This window comes from Dasypus novemcinctus, chromosome 7, assembly GCF_030445035.2.
Source record: "Dasypus novemcinctus isolate mDasNov1 chromosome 7, mDasNov1.1.hap2, whole genome shotgun sequence".
Classification (NCBI taxonomy): Eukaryota; Metazoa; Chordata; class Mammalia; order Cingulata; family Dasypodidae; genus Dasypus; species Dasypus novemcinctus.
Genome location: NC_080679.1, coordinates 46235702 through 46261887, shown reverse-complemented (window position 1 = coordinate 46261887; position 26186 = coordinate 46235702). Strand labels below are relative to the sequence as shown.

Genomic DNA, 26186 nt, shown 5'->3' with positions numbered 1-26186 from the left:
AGACATACTATGTTTAGTCTTATTCTCCTGTGAGACTATCAGGAAATGTCCAAGGTGTCAAAGGCTTTATATTTCCCTGGTTTCACTTAATATTAACTGAAGGAAAAGAATACAAAATGGTGTATAAGGAACACCTTACTGTCCCCAAACTTTAAAAAAAAGACATAATCTTCTATTATGATAGAGAGTTTAGTGGTTTTAGTGGTTTCTGAGCACTGGGCAGTGCAGAAGCTGTATCAGTGAGCAGTATTTACATTTTAAAAGACCCAACTGATTCTGTCCTTTCATTTATCTACAGAGCAATGCTGGGCAAAGCTCTTTCTCAGTTTAGGATCTAAAAAACAGGTACTATATCAGTAACCCACAGGATGAGCTGAAGGGTGCTGCCTCTCAATAATGCAAAATATCAAAGTTAGACTTTTTAAATAAAGAAACATAGAAATTATGAAAGAGCAACTTCTCAAGAAACCAAGGTTTTCTATGTTCCCCCAGTACAGGAAAAGGACTGGGAGAAGTAAAACCCAGCTGTTCTGACATTTCACTTCCAACCAGTAGCTAACCCTGGATGTTTCATTTGCAAAGTAGTGTGTTATGAAGTTATGAAGCTCTGCTTGATGAAACACTAGAACAGCCCCACAAAGAAAAAAGAAGCAGAAAGCTAACTCCAATTATTAAAAAGATATGCTTAGCAAAATGTTGAACCCACTTTAAAGAAATAAGCAGGCCCAGAACAAAGATCCTAAAATTTTAAGTTTTATTTCTATTGGTATCTATATCACAGTGCATGGACACGTGTGTGATAAATGCTAAAAAAAAAAAGTGTAATTAAATAAAAGGGCATAATACTTAAGATACCTGCAGAATTTAAAATCACTCTTATGTACTGGTCTCCTATTGCTCAAGTGGCCGCAGCATTTTACACTAAAAAAAGTCATAGCATCTTCCACGATATGTGACTTTTATACTAGACTTGTCAGTCATGCCTGCAACTTATCTACTCTGATAAATGTAAAGTCCTAGGACCCAGGTTCTACTGAAGAGCCCTAGCTTTCCAGCCCAGGGATAGTCTATCCACGGGTTATCAACAGGTTGTCTAGAGCCAATTAGCTTTCTTCTCATTATTCTTGAGGCTGTTCCAATATTCTGCCCCAACAGAGCTCTTCCTTTAACATGCAGTACCTTCCAAATTAAGCATTCAGATTACTGGCTAGAAGTTAAATGTCAAGATGCTCTGCTTTCACAAGGATAAGGTAAGCAGTCAATTTGTCTCTCATAAAAAGTCAAAGTAGTAACTATGGAGTGGGCAACAAATGCTGGATTTGATAAAGGCATAAAGAAAGGACATGAACTAGACCAAGGGTCATGAGCGTGCCAAGGTTTTGAGGAGGCAGAATTACAATTCAGAGAAACCATGTGAAGCAAGCAGAAATTAGAAGATAGATGAAGCTAAAGGGAAAATGGTAAGTCAGATGATGGTGGGAAGAAAAGCTGATCTGGGGAACAGTAATGTTATGTACATAATAGCAAAGGAGAGGGAAAATCTATGAACTGTAGCTGCTGAATTTCCAGTTCCAGGTTCAGAGAGACCAGAGTCTCACTCCTGGATTTTCAGGAGATTCTGTCACCCTCAATTTTTAAAAACTGTATCTCCAATAATTAAGCTGGGATTACTATGTCTCACAAAAGAAAAATAAAGCTTTTTAAAAACCTAAAATTTTCAAAAATGTAGGTAGTAGGCAACTTGTCCAAAGTCTCCAGAAAAAGTGAAGCCATAGGTAATGCCAATCTCCTAGCTACCAACTCTAATACATAAAGAGAGCTTCTTCAACCTAAATTATTGCTGAAAGAAATCTGCTCACCATACTTTGGAAGGTAAATTCAAGATATAAATGTCTATCATCTAGAATAAAAACACTTGGTCGCAAATGATCTCCAAATCTCTATATATTTCTGAATGACAAATTTAAAACTTTGGACATATGGAAAAGTTAGCTGGTAAGATAGAAATGAAGAAGAGTATTCAAACTGAATGGACATAAGCAGAGTAAACTAATACAAATGTACAAAAAGCTAATGTGGCTCCTCATTGATGATCGGGAACTCCAAATTCTCCCAAGTGAGGATCTACTAATACTCAACTGCTGCAGTCATTTATTAAAAATGGAAAATGTTCATTTGCTTCTCTACTTGGGATGAGGGTGGGATTTCAAAATTTCAGAGCCACATTCAAACACCAGGCTTTGAACAAGAGCTTGGAATAAATCCAAGGAGGGAAAATTATTCTAGTACCTGGTTAGAGAATTTGCAAACATCCTTAATCAATTAATTAAATAGCTTATTTATTTTATTTTATTGCAAGTTGTCCTTTTGGAAGCAAATTTATTTATTAAGATATCGCCTGGACAGCTGGAGTAGGAAGGCATGATGGAATTCTGAGTGCTGAAAGATAGATTTGATGTAACCTTAAGTATTAGGATTTTGAAGCTATCTCAAAAATGCCAATGCAGTTGGACAAAAAGTGGAAATTTCAATCACATCAGTTCTTTGTCACCACACCATGAGTTACATGTTTCACTGCATTGAGTATCCTGTAAAAAAAGAAAGCTCACAAAACTAGATCTACTTAGTAGAACAATTAAAAATATATGAGGTCTACAGACAGCTTTGTGTAACACTGACAGCTAACATTAAATGGTCAGGGAATACTGCCTTCTGCACATTAGCAGTTCTATCCAGCACACAGATGGAAACCAGACTCTGGAGGCAGAAAGATGTGATTCAAGGTCTTACTTTGAACAGGTTAACTTAATCTCTCTAAGCTTCAGTTTCCATCTGGGAAAGTAGATAAAACCACCTACCCCCTTGGTTTTATGCAAGGATTGAAGGAGGTGTCATACAAAAACTGTACATTTTGAGGGCCTGACTCTCAAAATAGGCTAGTTGCTGCCATGGAAACATCATAATTGTCAATATCATTATCATTGTTATTATTCTTACTGGATTTTGTATAGGAATATTTCAGAATAAGCCTCAGAGATGCTTATGATTTTTTCACCTTACCCTGTTAGGCAATCAATGGTATGTCTATACCAGGACTTCTCAAACTCAGAACTTTGGGTTGGTTGATTCTTTTGTTGTGGGGGCTGTCCTGTGCATTGTGGGATGTCTGGCCACATTGCTGGCTATCAGGGATTACATGTTCAGGTCCCATCCCCTGGTCCTGTGGGTGTGAACCCGTATGTAAATTATATAGGACTTTTGAGGATGTTCTTGGTTAAGATGTTTCCAAACTGAATGAGGGTGGGCCTTACTCCAATATGGCTGACATCCTTATAATCAAAGGAAATTGGACACAGAAAAAGAAGCCATGGGGAGCAGCTAGAAGCTGGAAGTCAATGGAACCTAGGAGAGAAGGGAAAATATGCAGCATATGCATTGCCACGTGATGGAAAAGCCAAGGAACCCCAAGGTTCGCCAGCAGCCAGTCCCAGAATGCCACAATCCTTGGGGAGAAAGCATCACCTTGATGACACCTAGATTTTGGACTTCTCTTAGCCTCAAAACCATGAGCAAATTAACTCCCATTCTTTAAACCACCCCATTGTATGGTATTTGTTTTAGCAGCTAGGAGACTAAAACACTGGCCTCTACCCACTAGCTGCAGTAGCACTGCCCAGATGTAACAACCAAAAATGTCTCTAAATATGCCAAATATCCCTAAGTGGGGAAAACTGCTACTGATTGAAAAACACTGGTCAACACCAATGACAGGGAGTCTGTGGCTTAGAAAATCCTGAGATGCAATACTGGTGTTGGTGACTGTCACCAACCAGGTCTCACATTCCTACTCAATGTACGGCATGGAATTTTAAAGCAAGTACTTGTCAGGAAACCACACAGCAGCAAGCTCAGAATTCTTGAACTTACAAAATAGCCCATGGAAAGAAACACTGTGGTGGAAACATAATAAAGCAATAAAACACAAACTACACAGACATGAACAATTTGGCAAATGCTCCCCAATCGACCCCACTCAGTAACTTATTCATTGTATGAGCAATGCCCTTTCTTTTCTATTGCAATATGAGAGAAGTGTGGTCAGAGGAAAGACTGGATGCCAAAAATGCCTGTTTTCATTCAGCTGCCGGTCCTGGCTTCAGGCAAAGCTCAACGGCTCCACTCCCGTTTTTCCAATTGTAAATTGGAGTTGGTAATAATGAATATTCTGACCTAACTAGTTTTTTATTCTAAGCTGAATATATCCATTCACTATAGGGCCTTGGGTCATAATAACCACTGAGTGGGGGGGGGGGGGGTGGGCGGATCACTATAACTACAAGGAAAAATTTTGTCTCAGACCTTTTGGAATGAAAGATGGAATTTATTTCATCTTTTTCATGGGATGTTTTGGCTTGTCTGACCATGTTGTCTTACCTGTGTTGATCTCATTTGTGCTATCTAAACATGGACTAAAAATATTATGTAGATCAGTGTCTCTCAACCTTTTTTTATTGTGTAAGCCACCTCTACTCCTAAGAAGTCTTGTAGGCCTTTTCCCCTAATCGACAACCTCCCTTTATGAAATTTTAGTACTACAGAGATACTGTATATCTGTTTATGTACTGTATCATTTTGGGGGACCACCAACAATTGCAAATCTAAGACTTTTAAACTCCCCAAGAACCAATTTTCATCCCCAGAGGGCAATAATATTCCCATTGTGAATCCATGGTATAAATGGATCTAGTTTACAAAGTATGTTCAGAGCCTGGAAAATCACCTTCTACACAGCAGGAACATGAATATCAAGAAAGATAACTGCAGACTAGATAATTCAAGATGACATCAAGCTACATATCACCTGAAGAGATTTGAATTACAAAAAGGAACATCTCATTCTACCAGGACTCCTAAGTCTCTAGGACTGACAAAATCCACCAGGGGCCACCAGTCCAACTTGGTCTCTACTATAACTTTGCTTCATCTCTGAAGAGAAATACCATCTAACATACATTTATTGGTAAGCATGCAAAGGGCTGTGTTAGGTGTTAGGGGTATAAAAATAAATGATACGTAATAGCTACCATCAAATTATTCAGAACCTTGGGGGGAAGCACATATAGCACTGGTGTGGCAGCTTTGGCTAGAGAGCTGGAGTCACAAGAGCGAGTGATATTACAGGTGGGGTGATGTGACAGGAGTGAGGCCTCAATAAATGAAGTGGACTGGGTATAAGTATATGTGCACTTAGTGTGCGATGGGGATCTCAACAGCAAGATGGTGAATGTGCCCTGTATAAAGGATATCAGCTCCTGTCATGGGTTAGGGGCAGGGGTTGCCCAAGGGTCCAACCTTTTGATTTTCTGAATTTTTACATGAAATCTGGATTTTTATGAAAAATATCCTAATTGTCAAATGTAGGTTTAAATGTGTTAAACCCATAGTGGATTTAACAGAAACACATCTGCAGGCAACGTATGGCTGTCAATTGGTAAACTCTATTTATAAGCAAAAAGGCAATAATAATTTCCCATCTTCCATAAGAAGAGAAGCCCCTTTGCCTTAAGGAATTTCTCAAAGTCATAGAAAGCCCTGAATGGGAAGGGTGTGCTGAAGAAGCTCTTTTTTTAATCCAGTACATCTTTAGGGCCCTTAACCAGACTAATCTGTAGGCAATTATACACAAAGATCACTGCTTCCTATCTTTACTACTTAAGATGACTTATAGAATAATGTACCCTAATTACCTAGAAAAGAAATTTAAGTGTCATTCTTCAATGACTGCAAGTAGGGAGACTTCCGTGTATGTTTTAACATGCTGCACATATCAGAAGCTCGTAAAAATTACTGGTTTTGCTTATCCTTAACAATTTGATAATGGTAAATTTTCTCTCCAATTAGACAAAATGTAACATCCACAAACTAATACCATCCTACATGTGAATAAAAAGTACCAAAAATGTCATGTAAACAATTATAGCACCCTAATATTTAAGTTGATATCATGGTGCATGTGAATTCCAACCCTGTGTTCAGTGGCTTGGCTTTCAGACAATTACAGACATTTTTTAGTAGTTTAGGATCTTTTATACTGCAGCCCTTCCCAAATCATATAGGCTGAGCCAACTGTATTCTCCAGTTCAAGAGTTCTGCTTGCTGGCTCCACTTATTTTTCTTCAAGTTTTCATATTACAACTATAATAAACAGCTTTTTATTTTTGCTGACAAATACAAATGCAGCATTGCAAAGCAGTGTCATTCAGAGACAGGCACAGTGTTAAAAAAAAGGGGGGGGGTTGGGGGAGGATAGAATGAAGTGAAGAGTTTCACAGTAGTTTATGGGATCAAGGTTAACAACTAAGGCAAATTCAAAGGAGAGAAAACTACCTTATGTGTACACTCTTTAGCTAAGATGTGAGTGCTAGGAATACTCTTCTATAAAATAAGCAAATTTCTTTCTGTGATATGCCATCACAAATTAATAATGTTAATAGCCACAAAGTGCTGAAAACTGAAAAGGAAAATTACAGACTGAGTTTTGTTTAGCCACTCAATATCATTAAGACCCTCTAGTTTTGACACACTGACATAAAAGATAATAAGGCTCATCAATTGGCTATCTGCTAAGATTTACTTTACTTCAACTGGTCAATGAAAATACAAATTATTATGTTGACAAAATACTAAGTTTAGCTACCTAAACACGGTGACGTCAAAGAGATGAGACTACGTGGAAAAGACTAGAAACAGGAATGACAGAGAAGTTGTTGCCCAAATGAAGGGGAGATCTTCAGCTACAGAAGAGAATGGGTTTTAATATTTTTACCTCAAACTTCTCTAAATTTCCAAATTTCATCGCCCTATGGTAAAAATATCCAAGTCTAGAATAAGTCATCTTTTCACACATATTTTCTACCTCACCTGCACTGAATTAAGATGGATTCTGAATGAAAAGTCCATGCAAAGTGGTTCCCTGAAGCAAGTCCTTGGCTCTACGCTGGCTCATGACAGAAGTTTCACCAGGTGACATCAAAATGAGAAATACAGGGGGAAACGGACTTTGGCCCAGTGGTTAGGGCGTCCGTCTACCATGTGGGAGGTCCGCGGTTCGGGCCCCGGGCCTCCTTGACCCGTGTGGAGCTGGCCATGCGCGGCGCTGATGCGCGCAAGGAGTGCCGTGCCGTGCCACGCAAGGGTGTCCCCCGCGTGGGGGAGCCCCACGCGCAAGGAGTGCGCCCGTGGGGAGAGCCGCCCGGCGTGAAGGGAAAGAGCGGCCTGCCCAGGAGTGGCGCCGCCCACGCTTCCCGTGCCGTGCCGCTGACGACAACAGAAGCGGACGGGGAAACGGGACGCAGCAGATGGACACCAAGAGCAGACAACCAGGGGAGGGGGGGGGAATTAAATAAAATAAATTAAAAAAAAATCTTTAAAAAAATAAAAAAAACAAAATGAGAAATACAGGTAGCAGAGTGTTTCATAAGCTGAATTTATAAAGTGTATAAGATCTTGTATCTGAGGTAGCCTCTAGGCTCTACATTACTCTGTCTGATATTAAAGAGAATCTTATTTTAAGAAATATTCATAATTAATGGGAACTTTCTTGAATTTTTCAAATAAATTTATTTTCCCAAATAAAAGGTTGGTAAACATATACTGGATACCCCTCAACCCATAAGTTTAATTTCTACTAAATCTCACGGTCTAGAAACCACAGCTCTGTGTGACTCGATATATTGGCCTAATTTTCTAGAGGGAGATATGTTGGTGTTTGGGGGAGGCTTCCGGGCAGAGAGGGTGGAGAGAGGAAAGAGGGAGGGTGGATGCTGAACAGTGCTAAGTCCCATGGCTCAACCTCCTGGGAACAAGCACAGAATCTGAGCTGGGAAAGCAGGCCCAGCGACTGAGCAGCTGTGTGTGCTCAGCACGTGCCCACCCTGTGTCCACTGTGGATGTTTCAGGACAGTGCCTTGCAGGTGTCTTCTAGCTCTACAAATCTATGATTCTAAGAGTGTGGGCAATATACTGTGTGACTCTGGTCCTGGAAACTGCCCAATGCTAGTATGAAAGCATTGACTGAGATATCAACATTTGGATGCAAAGTGACAGTGACATAATAGACCTGTCAACTTTTGGCTTCCCCCCCGCCCCAGGCAAGTGAGGGTGGTGCAAGAAACAAAGAGATGCACAGACCTCAAAGGATGGGCATTTCAACCCATCCTTTCCCAACTGTTTCCTCTGTCCTGCCCTTTCTTCATTTCCCTCATCTCCTCTTCCATTCTTTATACGTATGTATGCACATGGGTGCACTCCTGTTTCCACTTTCCTCTTCTTGAGGTACAAAAGGAGATTCAGACAGAGGTCTTGGAGGATCCTGTTTAGTAGCAGTTGGAACTGGTGGTATTGAGCAATAGGGGAAAAAATCTCATAACCTACCAAAACAATTTGTGGACCAGAACTGGAGGGGGTCTAACCTTGGAAACCCTACTTAATATTTTTTTCTAAGAGTAATTGATTTTAAATCACAGAAAGTGGAAGTAAACGCGATTATTCTCAGAAAGAAATATTATATCTCTCACTGAAGACAAAGACTATACCAACAAAGCAGGCAACTCAAAAGAAGGCAGATTTCTCAAGATAGGAGAAAACAGTCTGCAAAGGCTCATCTGGAACTTCTAAGAATCTGTCACAATTTCTCTCAAAGGCTCAACTGAATTCATTGGTATTCCCTAAGACGTGGCTATTTCCTTCCCTCAATATAATCAAATATTTCTTGAGGAACTTTGCATCAATTCATCAGCTAGTTCAGAGTCTTTCTTTAGACAATGAACCAATGGCAACTATTTTTTCTGATAGGAAAATTGAACTCTCCATGTGTACTCTGCCTTTACAAGCACAAGAAAATGCTCTCAGGAAACAGCTACTTTGGATTCAACTTGGTCATTTTTCTCTGCACCCCGCCCCCCATGCCCACTGTGAGAAGGGGGCCTTCTGTCCTGAGGGATGTGAGCATGAGGCACCCTCCCACAGGAGTTGGTGTGGTTGTCTGAGCGAGAAGCGGGCTGACCTGCACAGGCTCCGGGGGCAGCTGGACCACATGCTGCATGCGTTCGCTATGGTGATGTCTTGACTCCTCCTCATAGATCACGTCCCTCTCATGTTGGGGTAGGTTCAGGAAGCGACGGATGGTACAGAGGTTCTCCCAGAGAGTACGGTTTTCAGGGCTTGGATTCTCCTTCCAGCGGAGCAATTCGCACAGCCAGCCCTAAAGATAGAGGGGAGGTCACTTGAGGTAACCTGCAAAGTGCAGGGGAGCCAGAGGAGGGCTTAACTTCAGTCAAATGTCTTCACAGTTTACCATATTTTTCTGTCAAAACTGCCCAACCAACCTGGACAGACATTGAAACAGCCTGACGGCTCAGAAAACCAACCAATACCCACATGGGTGGTTATACAAATGCCCAAGAATCTTGACCGTTAATTACCATATCACCCATCCTGTAAAATAGATTCTCAATTAACTTAGAGTTTTTTGTAAAAAATAATCAAGCACAACTGAAGTTATCCATTTCTTAGTGTTGGCCAACTACAATTTTGTTAAGTTACCCAGTTGGATAGTGTTCCACTCCAAAAAAAGAGTGAAGGTGAACCAATATGTATTATGAGATGGAAAGTTCTAAAGAAGAAAAAATGTCTAAGTGTACACAGCACTGAATTCTCTAGGGAGGGAATATTCATACAATTATCAGTAACTCCACAAAATAGAAACAATAACCTTGGCTAGAATGAAAACAATGGAGATTTGCTCCACCTCTGAATGCCTGGGCTCTAGGCCCTCTTAACCTTCACCATCCTGCAACAGCCACACCTGCAGAAAAGTGGGCAATTGGTCAGGTTACACCTGCAAATGTCTGCCTCCCAAATCTGGTATCCGGATGTTCTCTCTCTCGCAACTGCACGAGAAAGAAAATGCAATGCAAATAATGATGGATTATATGAAAATAATACAGAGGATGCTGTCAACATCGCTCACTGACTCATGTCAAAATATTTTACCCAGTAGCTTTCTACCCCATCATTTCCAAACGACACTGCTAATTTTAAAAACAAGTACTGTCCTACATTGTGCCGTTTGCAAAGGAGTAAGAATTTTTCTTAAAAGGTGCATGAGTCAACAAATGATTTTTTAAAATAAAAAAATCCCAAACCTCAACAAATTCTGTATCATAACTCGTAAGCCAACAAAAAACTCCTGACTTGCATTATAAAATCCCATATAATATCACAAGCCGTTGTTTGTCTAACTCTCCACTGTGTCTTCTGCCTTTACCCAAAAAAAAGGCAAGATTTGATTATCTCCGCTGCATCAGCCAAGGCAGCAACACCAGCTGTTCTCATTGTGCAGCCTCTTCCTCGCGGCCTCCATGTTAATAACCTGATCATTCCATTTTCTCCTTCAACTGCCGGCTGCAGCACCGCAAAGAGACAAAAACCCAGGCCCATCTGCAGCAGCTGTAGGCACTGAACTGTGAAGCCACTGGGGATTTATAAACTAATCTGTAACACAACACTGCCTTGTTTTTACAAGTGAGAGGCCACATTTGCGCAGACCTGATCTTTTCTTGCAATAAACTGGGAGCTAGGGAGAGTTAGAGGGTTAGGAAGAATGAAAACAAGATATCTAATCATTTGCTTGGAAATGTTTTTCCAAGTATTTTCATATATGTATTTTTTAATTCGACTGATAAACAGGTAATGGCTGATTTTCAAGGTGTGATGTACAAGAAAAAGGAAGACAATGAAATGTTGTATCCCTACCAGAAAATAAATAATATATTTTTAAGACATCCTAGTCCCTAAGTGTTCCCTCAGGGGTTTCTTTGTACAGGGAAAGAATTCTTGAAATGGAAAGTAAACCATCTGTGGAAAAAATAATCTCCTATTTCTCTGTCTTTTCACAGATCTGAATAAGTCTCCAACTGAACTCTTTCAAATGTTTCAAACAGGTATGTTTAACATCTCCCAGGGGAAGCTACAGCATGGAGACCAATCATTTAACAGAAAATAAAAACAAAAACCTACATCTGTTAAGAGATGAAGTTCTGAGCTGCCCAGACCTTAAGGAAGACAGCACCTGCTGTTCCACTTGAGAAGTGAGTTGCATTGTGGGAAGCCACAGCTTGAAAGGAGACAGGTGACAGCTGAGTGGTATCTCCACTTATGACACTTGGAATGTCTCACACAACATTCATTGCTGTGTTTGATTGATAAGCGCCGTTATAATCTGCACTCATTACAATCACTTAGAACAACACCACAGGCCGCATTATGGACTGTGTGCTGCCGTCAGTCTTTAAGAAGTATAGTGCTCAATTTGCCCACTGACATGCAAGGTCTTGACCTTGAAGCTATTAGGAAGCAGATTAGACACAAGTGTGACCATGTGTGCAGACATAAGCAAACCAAATTAATTTCTGGCACAGGGAGGTAGCCAACAAGACCCTGTTCTTAGGGCACCAGAGAACTTCCTCCAGTCCCTGATGGAGCTGAGCTAATAGCATGTTTAAGGGAACCAGGGTTTTGAAGATGAAGCATATTCATGGTCTTTAGAAGGTTATTAATCTAGTTTCCCCATAGTGTTTGCTTGGCTGATCAGATTAAGGGATGGAGCCTTCAACAGCACACCCCCACCACAGCAGGCCCCAAGAAATCTGTGATACTTCACAGCCTTGGACATATTGCACCATGTGTACCCAGCTGCTTCAATAATTAGCTTATGAATGTATCAGCTGGTTCTGTGATTTTTATAAATAATAACTAACCTACAGAGCAGAAAGATTGTCAAGAGCCTTACAGTAGCACAAAATCACAAGGTGTTCCTAACTCTAACTTACTCTTCTATTAAATGCCAATAGTCCCGAAAGGTAGAATCCCTGTGATGCCGTTTATAAATATTTATTTTGTATCTGAAATGGCAATTTATTTTTGTCAGTTGTCCTTGAGGCAGTCATGGTTTACTTTCACCTCACTCTGACTCCCTTGCTTGCTTTGCCTATTGTATATTTCTCTTCAGGAAATCTATTCTTCCACTGTACTTCCTATCTCATCCTCCATCTTTTTATTTACATGGTCCTTCCATCAGCCCATTTGGGATGCTTATCTCTGTTTTCTCAATAGTGTCTCTTATTAGCTTGTTCGGTGGCCAACGAACATGGGAGAAAGTGCCATGCTGTTGCATGAACACACACACATATATTATGTGAGTGAATCCCATCACAGAAGACATAAAAAGTCCCACATTGAGATTTTTTCATTTATATAATTTTTGCATGCCATCCAAGAAAGTTTTGCAGTATCAGGCAAAAAAAAAGTGTAAATGTCAAATAAAACAGTGACAGATGACAGTATTCTCTATTGAATAGCACTGTTTCTGTCGTGCATGTTCAATGGGAACTCATGAATTATTAATAAACAAATCTCCTTTTTCTGTTAAAAATCTCAAGTAGGTTTTTTGTTGTTGTTCCCTATGTGTTATGTGGAGCATTCCAGGAGAATTATTTTCATTTCAGAAATGCTGATACAGAAGTTCATCTGATTTCCAGCCTTGGCTAGCACTCTGAGCAGGCACCATGAACTGTGGTGTATATACATATCTATGAATTCTCTTTTAGTCTGGTTGTACGTTTTGACCAAAGGCTGGATGAATATTCATTGTCAATTTAGCTTTTTTAGTATAGTAAAAACAAAGACTAAGTGAATTACGAATGTTTGAGCACAGATAGGAAACACAGAGAGTATTAAACTTGGAGCCCTGAGACCTGCCTCCTACGTTCCTGCTACGTCATTAACTAGCTGGGCTACTTTAGGTGAGTAGCTACCCTCTTGGAGTCTCAGGGCCCTTAAATGTAAAATGAAGATTTATAAAAGATGGTCTCTAAGTTCCTTTCCATATCCACATTCCATGATCTCTTAGGTTGTTATTTGTCAGTAGCAATCAGGGTTAAAGTACAAAGAAGAAACCACCTTGAACAAGTGATCAAGGTCAACATCACTAGTGATGACATACCAACACCATGAACCCTGTGTTATGATGCACTGTGAAGGAGACATCCTATCTGTGACAGTCTTGCCTAAAATGCATAACATCGGTTGAATCATGAGAAAACAGCAGATGAACCCAAAGTGAGACATTCAACAAGATAACTCATCAGAACTCTTCAAAAGCATAAGGTCATAAAAGATAAGGAAACACTGAGGAAATGTCACAGACTGCAGAGAACTAAAGAGAAAGAACAACTAAATGCATATGGGATCTTGGACAGGATCCTGGGACAGAAGAAGACATAAGTGGAAAAACCTGGTGAAATTAAAATAGGGTCTTTAGTTAACAGTATTGAAACAATGTCAGTATCACAGTTATGATAAATGCACCATGGTAATGAAGTAGGCTAGCAAGTATTAGGAGAAGCTAGGTGAGGGATACACAGAAACTTTACTGATTTTGCAATATTTCTGTGTGTCTAAAATCACTTTAAAATTAAAGCTAAAAAAATCCAGAGAATACCTGGAACTTTTATAAGAAAATATACATGGATCCTAGTGTAATAATGCCAAGAAATTCATAATTAAAACCTTCTTTTACCTCAAAAACTGAACCCAGAGAAGGAACATGAGTACAGAAACTCCTTCCTTGCAATCAATGGTTAAAGAGTTCTCAAGCATTTGGTGCATAAGCAAATAATATTGATTAAAATCCCATTTTAGCCCTCACATCAGCCTCTTAAACAAATATATTTCCCTCAGTAGGAAAAAAAAAGGCTCTGACCATCCTTTCCAACCATGCAGGTGAGGCAACACTCATGCCAATCTAGAGAGTTTGTTTACAGTCTACAGGTTCCTGAAAAGTTTCATGTCACTCTAAATTTACAAAGCAAATCATGGTGCAAATGTATTAAGAATGTCTGCTTCTTAAAGAAAGGCACTATTAATTTTTTAGAAAATGAATAATTGCCCCATAGTATTTCTTAGTTTCACTGATTATCCACTTAACTGAGATACCTCTCGTTCACAATTCAAGAACATTAGAAGAGGAAACAATAAAAACTACAATCTGCTCCTACTTTGCCTTCATGGCTTCACCTCATCTTCTATCATTTCCTATGCCGACCTTGTGCTCCAGCCACTGTGAATTACTCACAGTCTCCTGAATAAGCTTGGTACGTTCCCATCTTCATGCTCTGCAAAGCTTATTTCCTTGGCTGGAGCATCTCATACTCAACCCTTCACCCCCACTGGAAGCTACATGTCAAGGTTCAGTTGACATGGTCTCCCCTGATCTCCTCTGAGAAATGGCTGCTCACTCCACATGATCCCAATGCATTTTGTTTATACCCTTTCACAATTTGATGATTATTATCGTTAGGGTGGGCAGGTCTGCATCCCCTTCAGAAAAGTCAGCTTCTTGATAAGAGGAGACAGGCTATGGTTTCTTTCTCGTTTTAGCAATCCCAGAGCAGAATATAGTTCCTTGCACATAGCAGGTGCTCAATAAGTGCCCATGAGATTGAACTGAAATTATCAGAGTGCATAGATATTAGTCTAGAGGATGATTTTCAGCCTCAAATTCAGAGTTACTGTTGGAGAGAACTAATTTTAAGGGCAATGTGGCCTATGTTCTGAGGTTTGATTCCCCAACTATAATGCGTAAACATGATGAAAGAAGCGGGTTGATCTGATTTCTGCATTATATAAATTGCAAATAATGACAGAAGTCTTGCAGAACATTAATTCCGTTTACATTCTTCTACTGAGCACCCTTATTGTGTGCCATTCAGTGGGCTGGTCCTTTACATGTATCATTTAATTTGCTTTATTTATTTTTACTTAAAAGTTTAATTGGGATCACTGACAAGGAGCTGATTAATTCTGACCAATAAGCTCATCATAGAAAATATGATATTTAGGGTATATCTTGAAAGATAAAGTTGGATTTCAACAGGTAGGGAGAGGAAGTAATTTAGAAACATATTCCAGACAGAGATAATATTAAGAGCAAATGCAGGGACATATAAAAGTATCTTATCTAGAAAATCAGAAGCAACTAGGTAGGGGTCGGGTTATAAATAATACCATGCAAAGAAATTTCATCTTAATCATGGGAGTCATTGAAGGCTTTTTAACTGATTGAACTAAGAATTTCTTAATTTATTTCTTAATCTTCTTCCTTTCTCCCATGCTCTCTCTCTTACTACTTCTCTTTCTCCCCCTCCCATTTTCTCCTCCTCCCTTCCATCCTTCCACTAGAAATCTTTAGGACAGGGACTACGGTAAAGTCAAGAACACCACTTATACTACCCTGGACATTTTTTTTTTAATAGTAAAATCTATTGTTGTGTATTAATCAGGACCTACAATACCCTGGTGGTAAAGTACATACTTCATAAGCTTCATTCTCTAGGGGTTTTCATTCTTAAAAAATGAATATATCATAAACACCAAACTATATCAATCATTTAAAATTGTTACTATTTTAACCATTTCCTTTTCCTTTTTTCTGTTGTTCATACGGGAGTTTTTTTAAAGCTCTTATAGATTGCAAATGAATGAGAAAGGGCAGTATTCTATTCACTCATAAAAAATTTTTAAAGGTTAAAAAAAAAAATGGCACATCCTTCAAACAACATACCAAAGACTGAAAATATTCAAATGACCAGAGAAGTCTTTCACAAGACAATAATGGAGCTTAGTCTTTAAGAGTTTGGTGAGCAGCAAGTACTGGTTTGAATCCTAGCAGTGATGCTTGTGTAGATGGGGGTGGAAGGGTGAGGACGGCAGTGTGGGGGGGAGCAGCAATGGCAGAAAAGAGAGAAAGAGTGGAGTTCCTGTCCGTGGTGCTGAAATGCTGTGTACTGAGTTGCTTGTTTTTCTTGCCCCAGGACACAAGTTATAACTCCAACTTCTCCTACTCCCTATGGTTTTTCCCTTTAAAAAAAAAAAAAAAAATTAACGTTCTGTGTTAATGAAAAATCTTCCAGATTTTATAATATTGCAGAACAAATAAAAACCAAGACTTGCTCAGCGACAAGCACAATTTCACAACCTGCTCTAATCTCAAGACAGAGAAAATAACTTCATTCCTGTTAGGTGAGCTTCCTGAAGTCAGGGCCTTGGCACAGTCACTGCAGGTCCCACAGAGTAGCTTATGGGTGAATTCAGTCTACTAAATAGTAAGTAGCCCTCACCCCTTTGTCCCACTAGGAACTCTAGTGAATGAATTCAGTCAGCAAATGAACAGTTCTTTAGGAGAATGACTCAAGACTTCTTGCGATAGAAATGTAAAAGGCCTTTTACTCACCCACATCTTCAATATAGAAAATGTCAGCATATGTAACCAAAAGGAAATGTTTTCTGAGTGTCTCAAAAGAAAATTCATATTATTAACCACAGACAGTTCGCTTTCTAAATGGAAGCACATAAAGTCCCCAAACAAACTTTTGTAACTGTGAAAGGATTTCTCTTCAGCTGGTTGAGACTCTTCTGAAGTGTGAAATGAGCCAGATAATATTCAGCACTTGTTTCTTAGTCACCGAATTCTCTTTTCATGAATCCAATAAGTGTCTATTAAAATAAATAAACCCTCTAATGATTCAAGATAACCTAATCAAGAAAACTGAAATGGATAAAAGGCTAACTACAAGGGAGACTTGTCAAGGGCTTCAGTGAATTCCTGACAAGGAAGTCATCTAAACCTGAAAAAAAATTTGTGCCAAGCATTTGGTTATAGTTCAAAGTTAATTATTTTATACCTTGAATATGGTAAATAAAAATTATTGACTTCTTTTTTATTTTTCGAATTTGTACACTAAGTTCTAAACTATATTTTCACAGGGACCAATCTTTAGCTGTCTCTGGGTTACCTTACATGTCTTGCACATTTCTATGTATGTGCTTACAGAGATCTTATCTGTAATTGAGAGTAATGAAAATTTTATTTCAAAACAACTTTACCCTCTGCTAGCAAAAGCTTAAGTCAAGAGGGGATTTCATAAAATCCTGTTGCCCTCTTTCTCACAGATATATGGATATACATAGCTACATAGTACTATGAAGCTTTGGGATGTCTTTTTATAAATATACACATATATACATGTATATATGGGTGAGACCATGCACCTGAAAAAAGCCATCCACATTTATCAGAAAGAATGAATCTAGACTCCTATACTTGACTATTTAAATATTAGAAAGATATGAACAGCAAAGTGTACTAGGCCAAATTATCAAACAGAAAAACAACCAACATGTTTCCAATCCCTCACTTCAAGTCCAAAATCCACATTCCAGTGACACATATTAGATATTAGGCAAATTGTTTTGAGAATTCTTATCAGTGTAGGAAAAAAAAAATCCAGACATTTAGAATAGAACACCAGGGGTAAGACCTTTTTGAGAGATCAGAGCTAGGGTAAAGATTAGGCAAGTAACACCTAGGACAAAAAATTTAAGGAGTACAGCCCTGAAAGTGTGTGGCTCCTGAAATTTTGGGTCCTAGTCCTAGCTTACCTCACTTAGTCCTAGTCCTGTGAAGGGGAGACAATTAACTAGTTTCTAGAGCAGGGGTTCTTAATAAGGGATCAATGAGCTTGAATTTAAATTTAAAAAAAAACCTTATTCTTACAGGAACATGTTGGTGTGTGTGTGATATATTTATTAAATAATACACAGTATAATGTGGTTTTCACCTGAGTGACAAAGGGGTCCGTGGAACAAAAAAGGTTAAGAACCCCTGTTCTAGAGCAAAGTGGTAGGAACCATTCCTAGATACCAACATTCTCCAACTCTAAGAACAATGGTTTAACTCAAAGTCTTCCCAAGAGAGCTGGGGAGAGTTCAGTGAGGTAGCTAATGTTAATCTGATTTGCTTTAAAGTCATATGTAAACTTCAGAAGGTTCTATGTCATGAATAGGCAAAATGTAGCTCAAAGATTTCTGCAATAAAAAAAGATGTGCTAAAAACAAAAACTCTACTGATGAGTTAAGAGTTTTCACATTTTAAAAACTGTATATAATTCTGTGATTAATCTTCATTAATATCTAACTAAGAGTTTCCATCAAGGCTAGTTGTCAGGAAAGGAAACATTAATATAATTACTTTAGGGAAGGTAAAAAGAACTTAATTCTTCACTATGAGGTTGATCCAAAACTGAAATCTAGAGGGAAATTCTGCTGATAATCCCCCAATAGAATCTAATCTTTTGAGATTATGCTGAGAGAAAAAGGAAGAATGGAGAGCTCAACTTGATGCTCAAGCATCATTATGTTGTACCCATTTATTTTGGCATATGGTAATTCTGAAAAAACTAATTTCTTCACTACTTGGCTAATATATTTTTCAAATGGCAATTGTAGTGTAAATATATTAATATACTCTGAATTTTAATTTGACAGACAATCCCTAAATTGGTCCCTAAATTTTCTTGCTACTTGACAAGAGTAGAGACTGATCCTTGGTAAGACTGTCAAATGACTGAGTTCCAAAGAAACCCACCAAACAGGAAAGAGAGGTACCCACCCATAGAAAGAACTTAATAATTTAAATGTCCAAACATTTGCTGTGAAAAGTGGCATAACTTTGACCCATGTGCAATACTTTGTAAAGGCCAAGAAACTAAGTGATGAGACTAAAGATAATATTTTATATTATTTGAACATATACTCTCCTATATGAAAAGCTTGCCTTAGGAAGAAAGAATTGTTAGTTTTAATTTCCCTTATAATTATATATTGCACAATCTGACCTCAATTGGATAAAAACACATATGTACACATATGGACACACATACATTAGAAGGAAAGACTCTAAAATGTTAATAGTAATTATCTCTGGATGGTGGAAGGTAGGGGTTATCCATGTTCTCACCTTTATAGTGTTCTTTACTTTCAATTTTCTAAAATGAGCCTGTTAATACTTAAGTAATGATAAAATAACATTTATTTCTTTAAAAAAATATAAGTACAATTAAATGTGGTCTGGAATAGTTTTAAGAAGAGATGCAAAAGCAAAGATTAATACAGTAACCCATGAATAAATGAAGAAAATGTGTCAGTATATACACTGATTATAACATAAAACCTCAAAGGAGGGAAACAAAACAAATTGTATATCCATTATTTTTCTTTATGTAAAGTTTATTTCCTTTATTTTTGCTTTATTTAAAGGGTCTTCCACAGAGACCTCTATATTTTAAATAATTTAGTCTATCAAGCAAATTAGACCATCCAAAAGGATAGATTTTAGGATCAGCAAGAATGTTCACAAAATTTGAGCTTATAATCCACATCTAAACCATAATTTGTTTTCCTCTTAGGAATATAATTTGTTAAATCGATCACTGAGAACTAGGAATGCATTTTGGTAGAAACATGATGATAAAGCATAAAAGCCAGTAAAGAAAAGCTACATAATACTAATGGATATGAAATACAGAACATAATGAAACCCAATCACCATGTAGATCATAGGGAAAACGATTTCAGAATTGCACACTGGAAGCCAGAAACCCATCTTCTCCAGGTACAGTGGGATCAGGGACTCTGCCTCCCTCTCTCATTTCTGAAATAGGATTAAGGATTTTCCCATGCCTGGCCCTAGTGGTAGCTCCTGTAGCTTGTGGCAGGGTGGCTGGTAGGTCTGGAAAGGGAAGCATGGCAGGAGAGGACCTCCAGGATTGGCAGGGTCTTTACACCTTGGTGGAGAAGAGGGCATCCTTCCAGTCTCATCTCCCTTCTGGGTTCCTGTTTGTTCCCAGATCACCTCCTTTCCTTTATCCCTGCAGCTTCTAGGGTTGGTATGGCTGCTTCTCTTTGAATTACCACCACCTGGGATTCAACCAGACTATTTCTTTCCCCTGGTACAGGTAGAAAAGAATGAAATGTCTCAGCTTCTCTCCACCCTTTCTAATATAGAAAGCAAGCCCTGTGTTGTTCCGAAGACTTTGTTCCTTTGTTTATGTTTAAATGGTAACAAAATAGGGAAAAAAAATAAGACCCTTCCCATTTCTCTCCCTTCTCTATTTCCAGGCCTACGTGGAAAACACAGTAAATATGCAGAGCTGGATCTTTTGGTCTATAAGCAATATTCATTCTTCTTTCAACAACAACAAAAAAAACCAAACTCAAGACTGCTCTCAAAATTCTACAAGCTGAAATACTGTAGGATCTAAAAGAGAGAAGAGGAAAAGAGATGAGACAAACAATGGGGTAGAGCCTAGGGAAAGAAGCAATTTATGTCTGGGAAGAGAAATTTGGCTGGAAATTTTGTCACAGAATACATGGCCAGTGCTGGAGGACTGCAATGGGAGCGCCCACAGCTTACTACTGGTTTTGCTCCCCTCTGGAATTCCATTTCCCAGATCACAGGGGATATGCAGCAACTGAGGAAGAAGGAGAAAAGTAGTCTTACAGAATCTGAGTAAAAGGGTAAGGGGATTACAAGAAACTATAGCGAGACAAGGAGTTCCTGTGGCCACACAGCCTGTATGCTGGGTTGTTCACTCCCTGATGGCCCTTTGTATATAAGTGCCATATTGAAATCACAGAGAACCATCACTGACCAGGGTATCATCTTATCCCATGAAGACCAGTGATCTAATATTTTGCAGAAGGCAAAGGAAGATAATCGTCAGAATTTACACACAAACACACACACACACTCACATCATTCTAAAGAACTAAATTGATCCCCAATTAAAAATGAAGGAAAAATAAAAGGTAAAAGTGTATAAGCATATATTTTCATGGCTTTTTTTTCTGTTTTTTTTCTTTGACTCCTGCCATGGATAAAGGGGCAAGGATTAAGAGACATTTAATGCAACTGAATGAATGGACTAGCCTTGTCATGACAAAGGAGCTGGAGCTGAGCCAGAAGAAGTGGTCTATGGTCCTATAAATGCATCCAGGTGTAACCCATGCACTAGGGAAACACACACACACACACACACTTTCCAATCATGTATTTTCAGCAACCAGTCTATAGGCAAAACTGGGAAAGTAAAATGTGTCACCCTTTTCAGGTCCTTTTCTGGGCCTCTCCTTCCTCTGTGCCAGCAACCAAAACAGTGCCCTCAACACCCACCAGTCATTACATCCAACCACCTTTAATCTCACTGATTTTTTCCTATCTTTGTCCTACTCCCAAATTCAAAGTTGCCTAACATAAAGTACAGTGTTAAGTATTATTCTCAATAGCTTATTACAGCAATTCACAACAAGAAGTAAATGAGGCTTACTGGAAGGTTTATTTCTATTATAGAAGAAATCTCTAATGGGAGGGGAAGGGTTGCAATGCATTTCTGAACTAGGCCTTGAGCCCACTCCAATTCATAGAGTTCCTAATTAACTTCCCCCTAATTTCACCTCCAAGAGAATGTAGAATCCTTGCTATGCATTTGCCTCTTTAGTTACATGAAGAACTTCCAATTCCTCCAAGGAACAAGAACAGAAGGAGGGAAGGAGCTGCAGGGAAGGAGGAGAAAACCTTTGTTCTCAGCCCACAAGTATCTGTGAAGTAGGTGTGGCCACTCACCATTGCAGCTTGGAGAGGTTAAGTACCTTGGAGAAAGTCCCACTATCACTAATATATATACCTTATGAATATGCACCAACTAACTATACGTGCAAGGCACCAAGTCATGCCACTGATTTTACAAAATATGCTTTTTATAAAACCATTGCTGGTATGCATAAAATGTAGTAAATATCTTATGCTAAATCACCTTTGAAACTTATTGGTTAAGTTCATTTTTTTGGTTAGGTAGTGCCATTTTTTTAAAAACTTAACACTTGATTTGTTAATCTAGTCAGTTATTTACATTAAGGTTCTCTATTCATAAATGAGAACAAAAATTGTTTCAACAAGAAAAGAAAAAGCTCAAAGCATCTTTATCCTCACTTAGATGCAATCTCACCCACAAGCATGTTAATTCCCAGAACTAGATTTTCCTCCAGGTACAGTAAAATAGGGGCTACTGATTTTTTCAGGAGGCATCAAATTTTGGAGAGCTAAGTGTCTGCCAATTGGCAAACACAGCTTTCAATAAGCCACCTAAATTATTTCAGGACGCTGGCTTCACTATTTCCAAGAGCCATGGTGCCAAGTCAGCAGGAAGATTACATGCATTTTGAATCAGGACCGTGATCTTCAGTTTTTCTTGAAAGCTTCTTATAAATCAAGGACCAAGTGAAACTTTGATATTTACGTCAAGTCACGACTAAGGAGCAGGTTTGCAAAATCAATTGTGCAGCTTTTATACTCACTGCACATTTACCACATATGTCCTTTATTACACAGTGGAAAACCATTAAATGCACAGTAGTTATGCCAAGTGGCATTATGCATTTAACAGCTTTATTCATTTAACAGCTCCAACTCTCATTATATTTTGCCATGTGGTACATGGGATTTTATGCATTTAACAGTTTAAGAAGGCTCCATGGTATTTTCTTTTCCTGTATTTCATACTATGATTGGACATCACGTCTTAGCAAACTGTATTTCACTGATTTCACTAAGAGAGAGTAAGAGTAATGTAGAAAACTACATTGAAATTGAAAAGGGAAACAAACATCTCAATCCTCTTCAAAGGTCCTTGATAGTCTATTCCTCTTCTTTTGTCAACATCTGAAAAATAACTTACGTCAGGTTATTGCAAAACTGCAGGTACGAATGGCTAATACCCAAACCATAAAACTAATCTAAATATAACATTCAACTATTATTTTTTAAATGTAATTTTTATTGAAAACTGGATTATCTTCTTGCTAAATAGAAATACAATATTTAGTAACTTCCTTTCTTTATAGTACACAATAGCAGATCTTTTAAAGAGATAGTGGGCCACTTTACCATTTACATATGTAGTAGTGAAAACATTTGTCATGCAAGGCCACAGAAGAAACTAAGCTCAGAATCAAGGACTCTTCAAAATTAAGCTTTAGCTCACTTTGTTTCCTCCCTTGCATGAGGTATTGTTCATCCTAGGGATAAACAAGCACACCTCAACCTAACCCATTCTGGGACTGGGCAGTAGTTGTCCCTTTAAACAAGCTGAAACAGATACTAAATCCTATCAACTGTTGCTGCTTTCAGAAATAAAAACCTAAGCAGCTGTCTGCCCTTTTCCCTGGAGCATTACATTCCCCACAATCTCCACACTCTGAAAAATTTTACTGGATAAGCTTCTATTTTTTTCTGTTCAAGATTCTAGCACTTACTTTGGACTCCCCCACGTGTGTTTTCTCCTGGAAAAACAACTGTATCCTATACATAAAAGAAACACGTGACAGTTCAATGTGTCTCTGGGGTTTGGGAAATGTGTTTATTATGACAAAGTAAGCCATTCCCCTGAAGGGAATAAGAGAGGTGATGATACCTGGCTAAAGTTCAGTCTCAGAAAGGTGATGTTTTGCATATCCAATTCAAAGTTTTGCTCAAATCACCACTACCACTGCTTTCTCCGCACTCCCCCCCCCCCGCCCCCACCCACCAAGAAAAAAGATAAATAGCAAGATTTAGAATTAGGAGTTAAATCATTCAAGGCAGTTTTTTTTTTTTAATGCTTCAAAAGAAGAAAGCCAGGTTTTTACTTTGTCTCTATTGTGAACTCCAATGAGAGTAAAGGCAAACTATAGTGCAAAAGGCAAAACAGGACAGCTTCCCTGGGGATTATTATTTATTATTATTATTATAAGAACAGATGTATTTTTATTGGTGGGAGGAAGAGAAAGGTCTTATTCCAGCCCTTGCTTTTGCTCTTTTAAAAACCACTCACCTGACTTTTATTTGCAGCCACTTTAGCAAACAGGGCTTGAGACACCTTGGCCCTTTTCATCTCCTGTTGGATCTCGTCATAAATGGCAGCTGTGATGTTGACGTTGGCGCCATCCACCTTAACGGGGAGGTCTGCTGTCGGTGTCGAGGTTTTGGCCTACCAAGAGACCATGAAAATAATAATTTAAAAAGTGCTGCATTCAGCCCAGCCATCTGTGCAGAAATTATCAAAGGATTTCAGTCAGCTGATGCCAAACTGCATTAGCTACAGAGGGACACTTCCTGTCCATTATTCTAATCAGGTTAATTGTGATTGGAAATAATTGCAGTGCATTCCTATAGGACATGCAGCATCCTGTAAACCTGTTCTTCCTCCCTCAGTATCCTGGATGGTTCACAGGTAGGATGGCTACCTTGGGCACTGAACTATAAGCCACCGTCTAACTGCAAAACAAGCATGCAAAACATACAGTTTCTTTTTTCTTTCTAAAAATGGCACACCTTGGAGCAAGAGCTAATTTTTCCCGGAAAAAAAAAAATGAGTAAATGGGTAGAGATCTCTAAATAATAAATTATTACTCAATTTAATGCACTCCCCTGAGTCTCTCTCATTCTTTATTAAAGCTTTATGTATGTCACTCGAGTATGTATAGTTTCCCATCATTATCATCATTATGCTATCCAGACAGTCACCTAATTTCACCTAGGAAATCAGTGGAAATGAAACAAAATTTCATTTCATAAAACTAGGCTTCAGAATGCCTTTCATGTGCCGTTTTCATTTTCTTAAACTCATATTGTGGTTTTATGTATTCTGCCTTGCTCGTTTTAATTGAATGATTTCCCATCAGCTTCAGAGACAAATGAAGGACAATATAGAAAGTATCTGTACTTCTTAGGATTAGGAACCCTAAAACATTTGAAACTACTTGATCCAAAGGACTGTTAGAGCATTTGCTTGATCCTGAGCCCTAAAATGCATTCCCAGTATCTAATGAGAAGGGGCTGAGTAGCCTTTTCAGAAAGCTGAAGTGATCCACCTTAACAGGGAAGTCTCTTGTCCATGTTGAGGTTTTGGCCTAACAAGAGACGATGAAAATAATTTTAAAAGTGCTCCCTTCAGCCCAGCCATCTGTCAGTAGGATTCTGGGAAAAGTTCATGCTCATCCTTGGGTTCATAAGCATTGCCAGTTGATTGCTCTAATCTGAATTTTTTTTGTGTGCCTCCACTCACCCTAGATTTCCAAACCAAGAAAGTTGTCTCCAAATCCCAGAAAAAGAGCCTTCCCTCTGCTGATGCCCTGAGCCATTCCCCATTGGACTAAACTGTACGCTGGTCAGAAGAAAGGCAGAGCATACAGCCCTGGGCCATGGGAAATGATTCCTAATGGAGTCCTCCCCCCCTCCCCAAGACTCTTAGATTACACAACTATCACATAAAAAATACAGGGGATTTCCATATACCCCCCCCGCCCCCCCCCCCCTCCCCACACCTACCACATTTTCCCAATTAACAACATCCTTCATTAGTAAGGTAAATTCATTACTACTGATGAACACATTTTGGAGCATTGCCACTAAGCGCTGATTAAAGTTTACATTGTAGTTTACACTCTCTCTCACCCAATTCTGTAGATTATGGCAAGATATATAATGGCCTATATCTGTTGTTGCAATGTAATACAGGACAATTACCAAGACCTGAAAATGCCCCCATATGACACCTGTTTTTCCCACTTCCTGCCCTCAGTACTCCAGTGGCCACTGCCTCCACATCAATGATATAAGTTCTTTCACTGCTAGAATCCCAGTAAGTCTACAGTAGAATACCAGTGAGTCTACTTTAGTTCACTGTTCACTTCTCAATACTGAGGATTCCTAATGGTGTCTTGAAGCTGGACTTAATGCCTTAACTTGCCATGAAGGTTTTGATTCCTAAGAAAGTTCAGTGGTTTCTGCAATTTTCCTTCTACCTCTTTGCCTTATGAAATTTTCTAGTTACAGCAGAGTAATTATAAATATAATTTATGGGGTACTTTGTATGTGCCAGGCACTCCAGAAAGTGTTTTGCCTTAGTTATCTCATTTAATTCTTTTATGAACCCAATGAGTTAGGCGTTGTTATTTTTTATTTTAGAGGTAAAAAAAAAAAAAAAAAAAAGAACACAAAAGAGAATATTTAACATGCTGGAAAAACATGAAGCAGTAAGAGAAGGAACCATGAACTGAACACAAATTTTTCAGGCTCCAAAGAATGGACTTAGAAGCACCATGCTAAACAGCCTCCAGAAACTCCAGGTTTTGGCCACTGTTTTCCCCTCTAGTTTGGGGCCTTCCCATAATAATCCAATTCTCTGTGATCT

The 26186-nt window shown here is 38.7% G+C and overlaps 1 protein-coding gene across 4 annotated transcripts in view; it reads right to left on the bottom strand.

Moving 5' to 3' along the window:
• Positions 1-26186, bottom strand: part of SATB2 (SATB homeobox 2) — a 211028-nt gene that overhangs the window by 37085 nt on the left and 147757 nt on the right. For all 4 annotated transcript variants that reach the window (XM_004458956.4, XM_004458951.4, XM_071216206.1 and 1 more), the window contains 2 exons: positions 23826-23981; positions 9065-9262 (listed from right to left, as the gene is read on the bottom strand). In XM_004458956.4, the coding sequence (XP_004459013.1) occupies positions 9065-9262; positions 23826-23981 (354 nt within the window). The remainder of the gene's footprint in view (positions 1-9064; positions 9263-23825; positions 23982-26186) is intronic.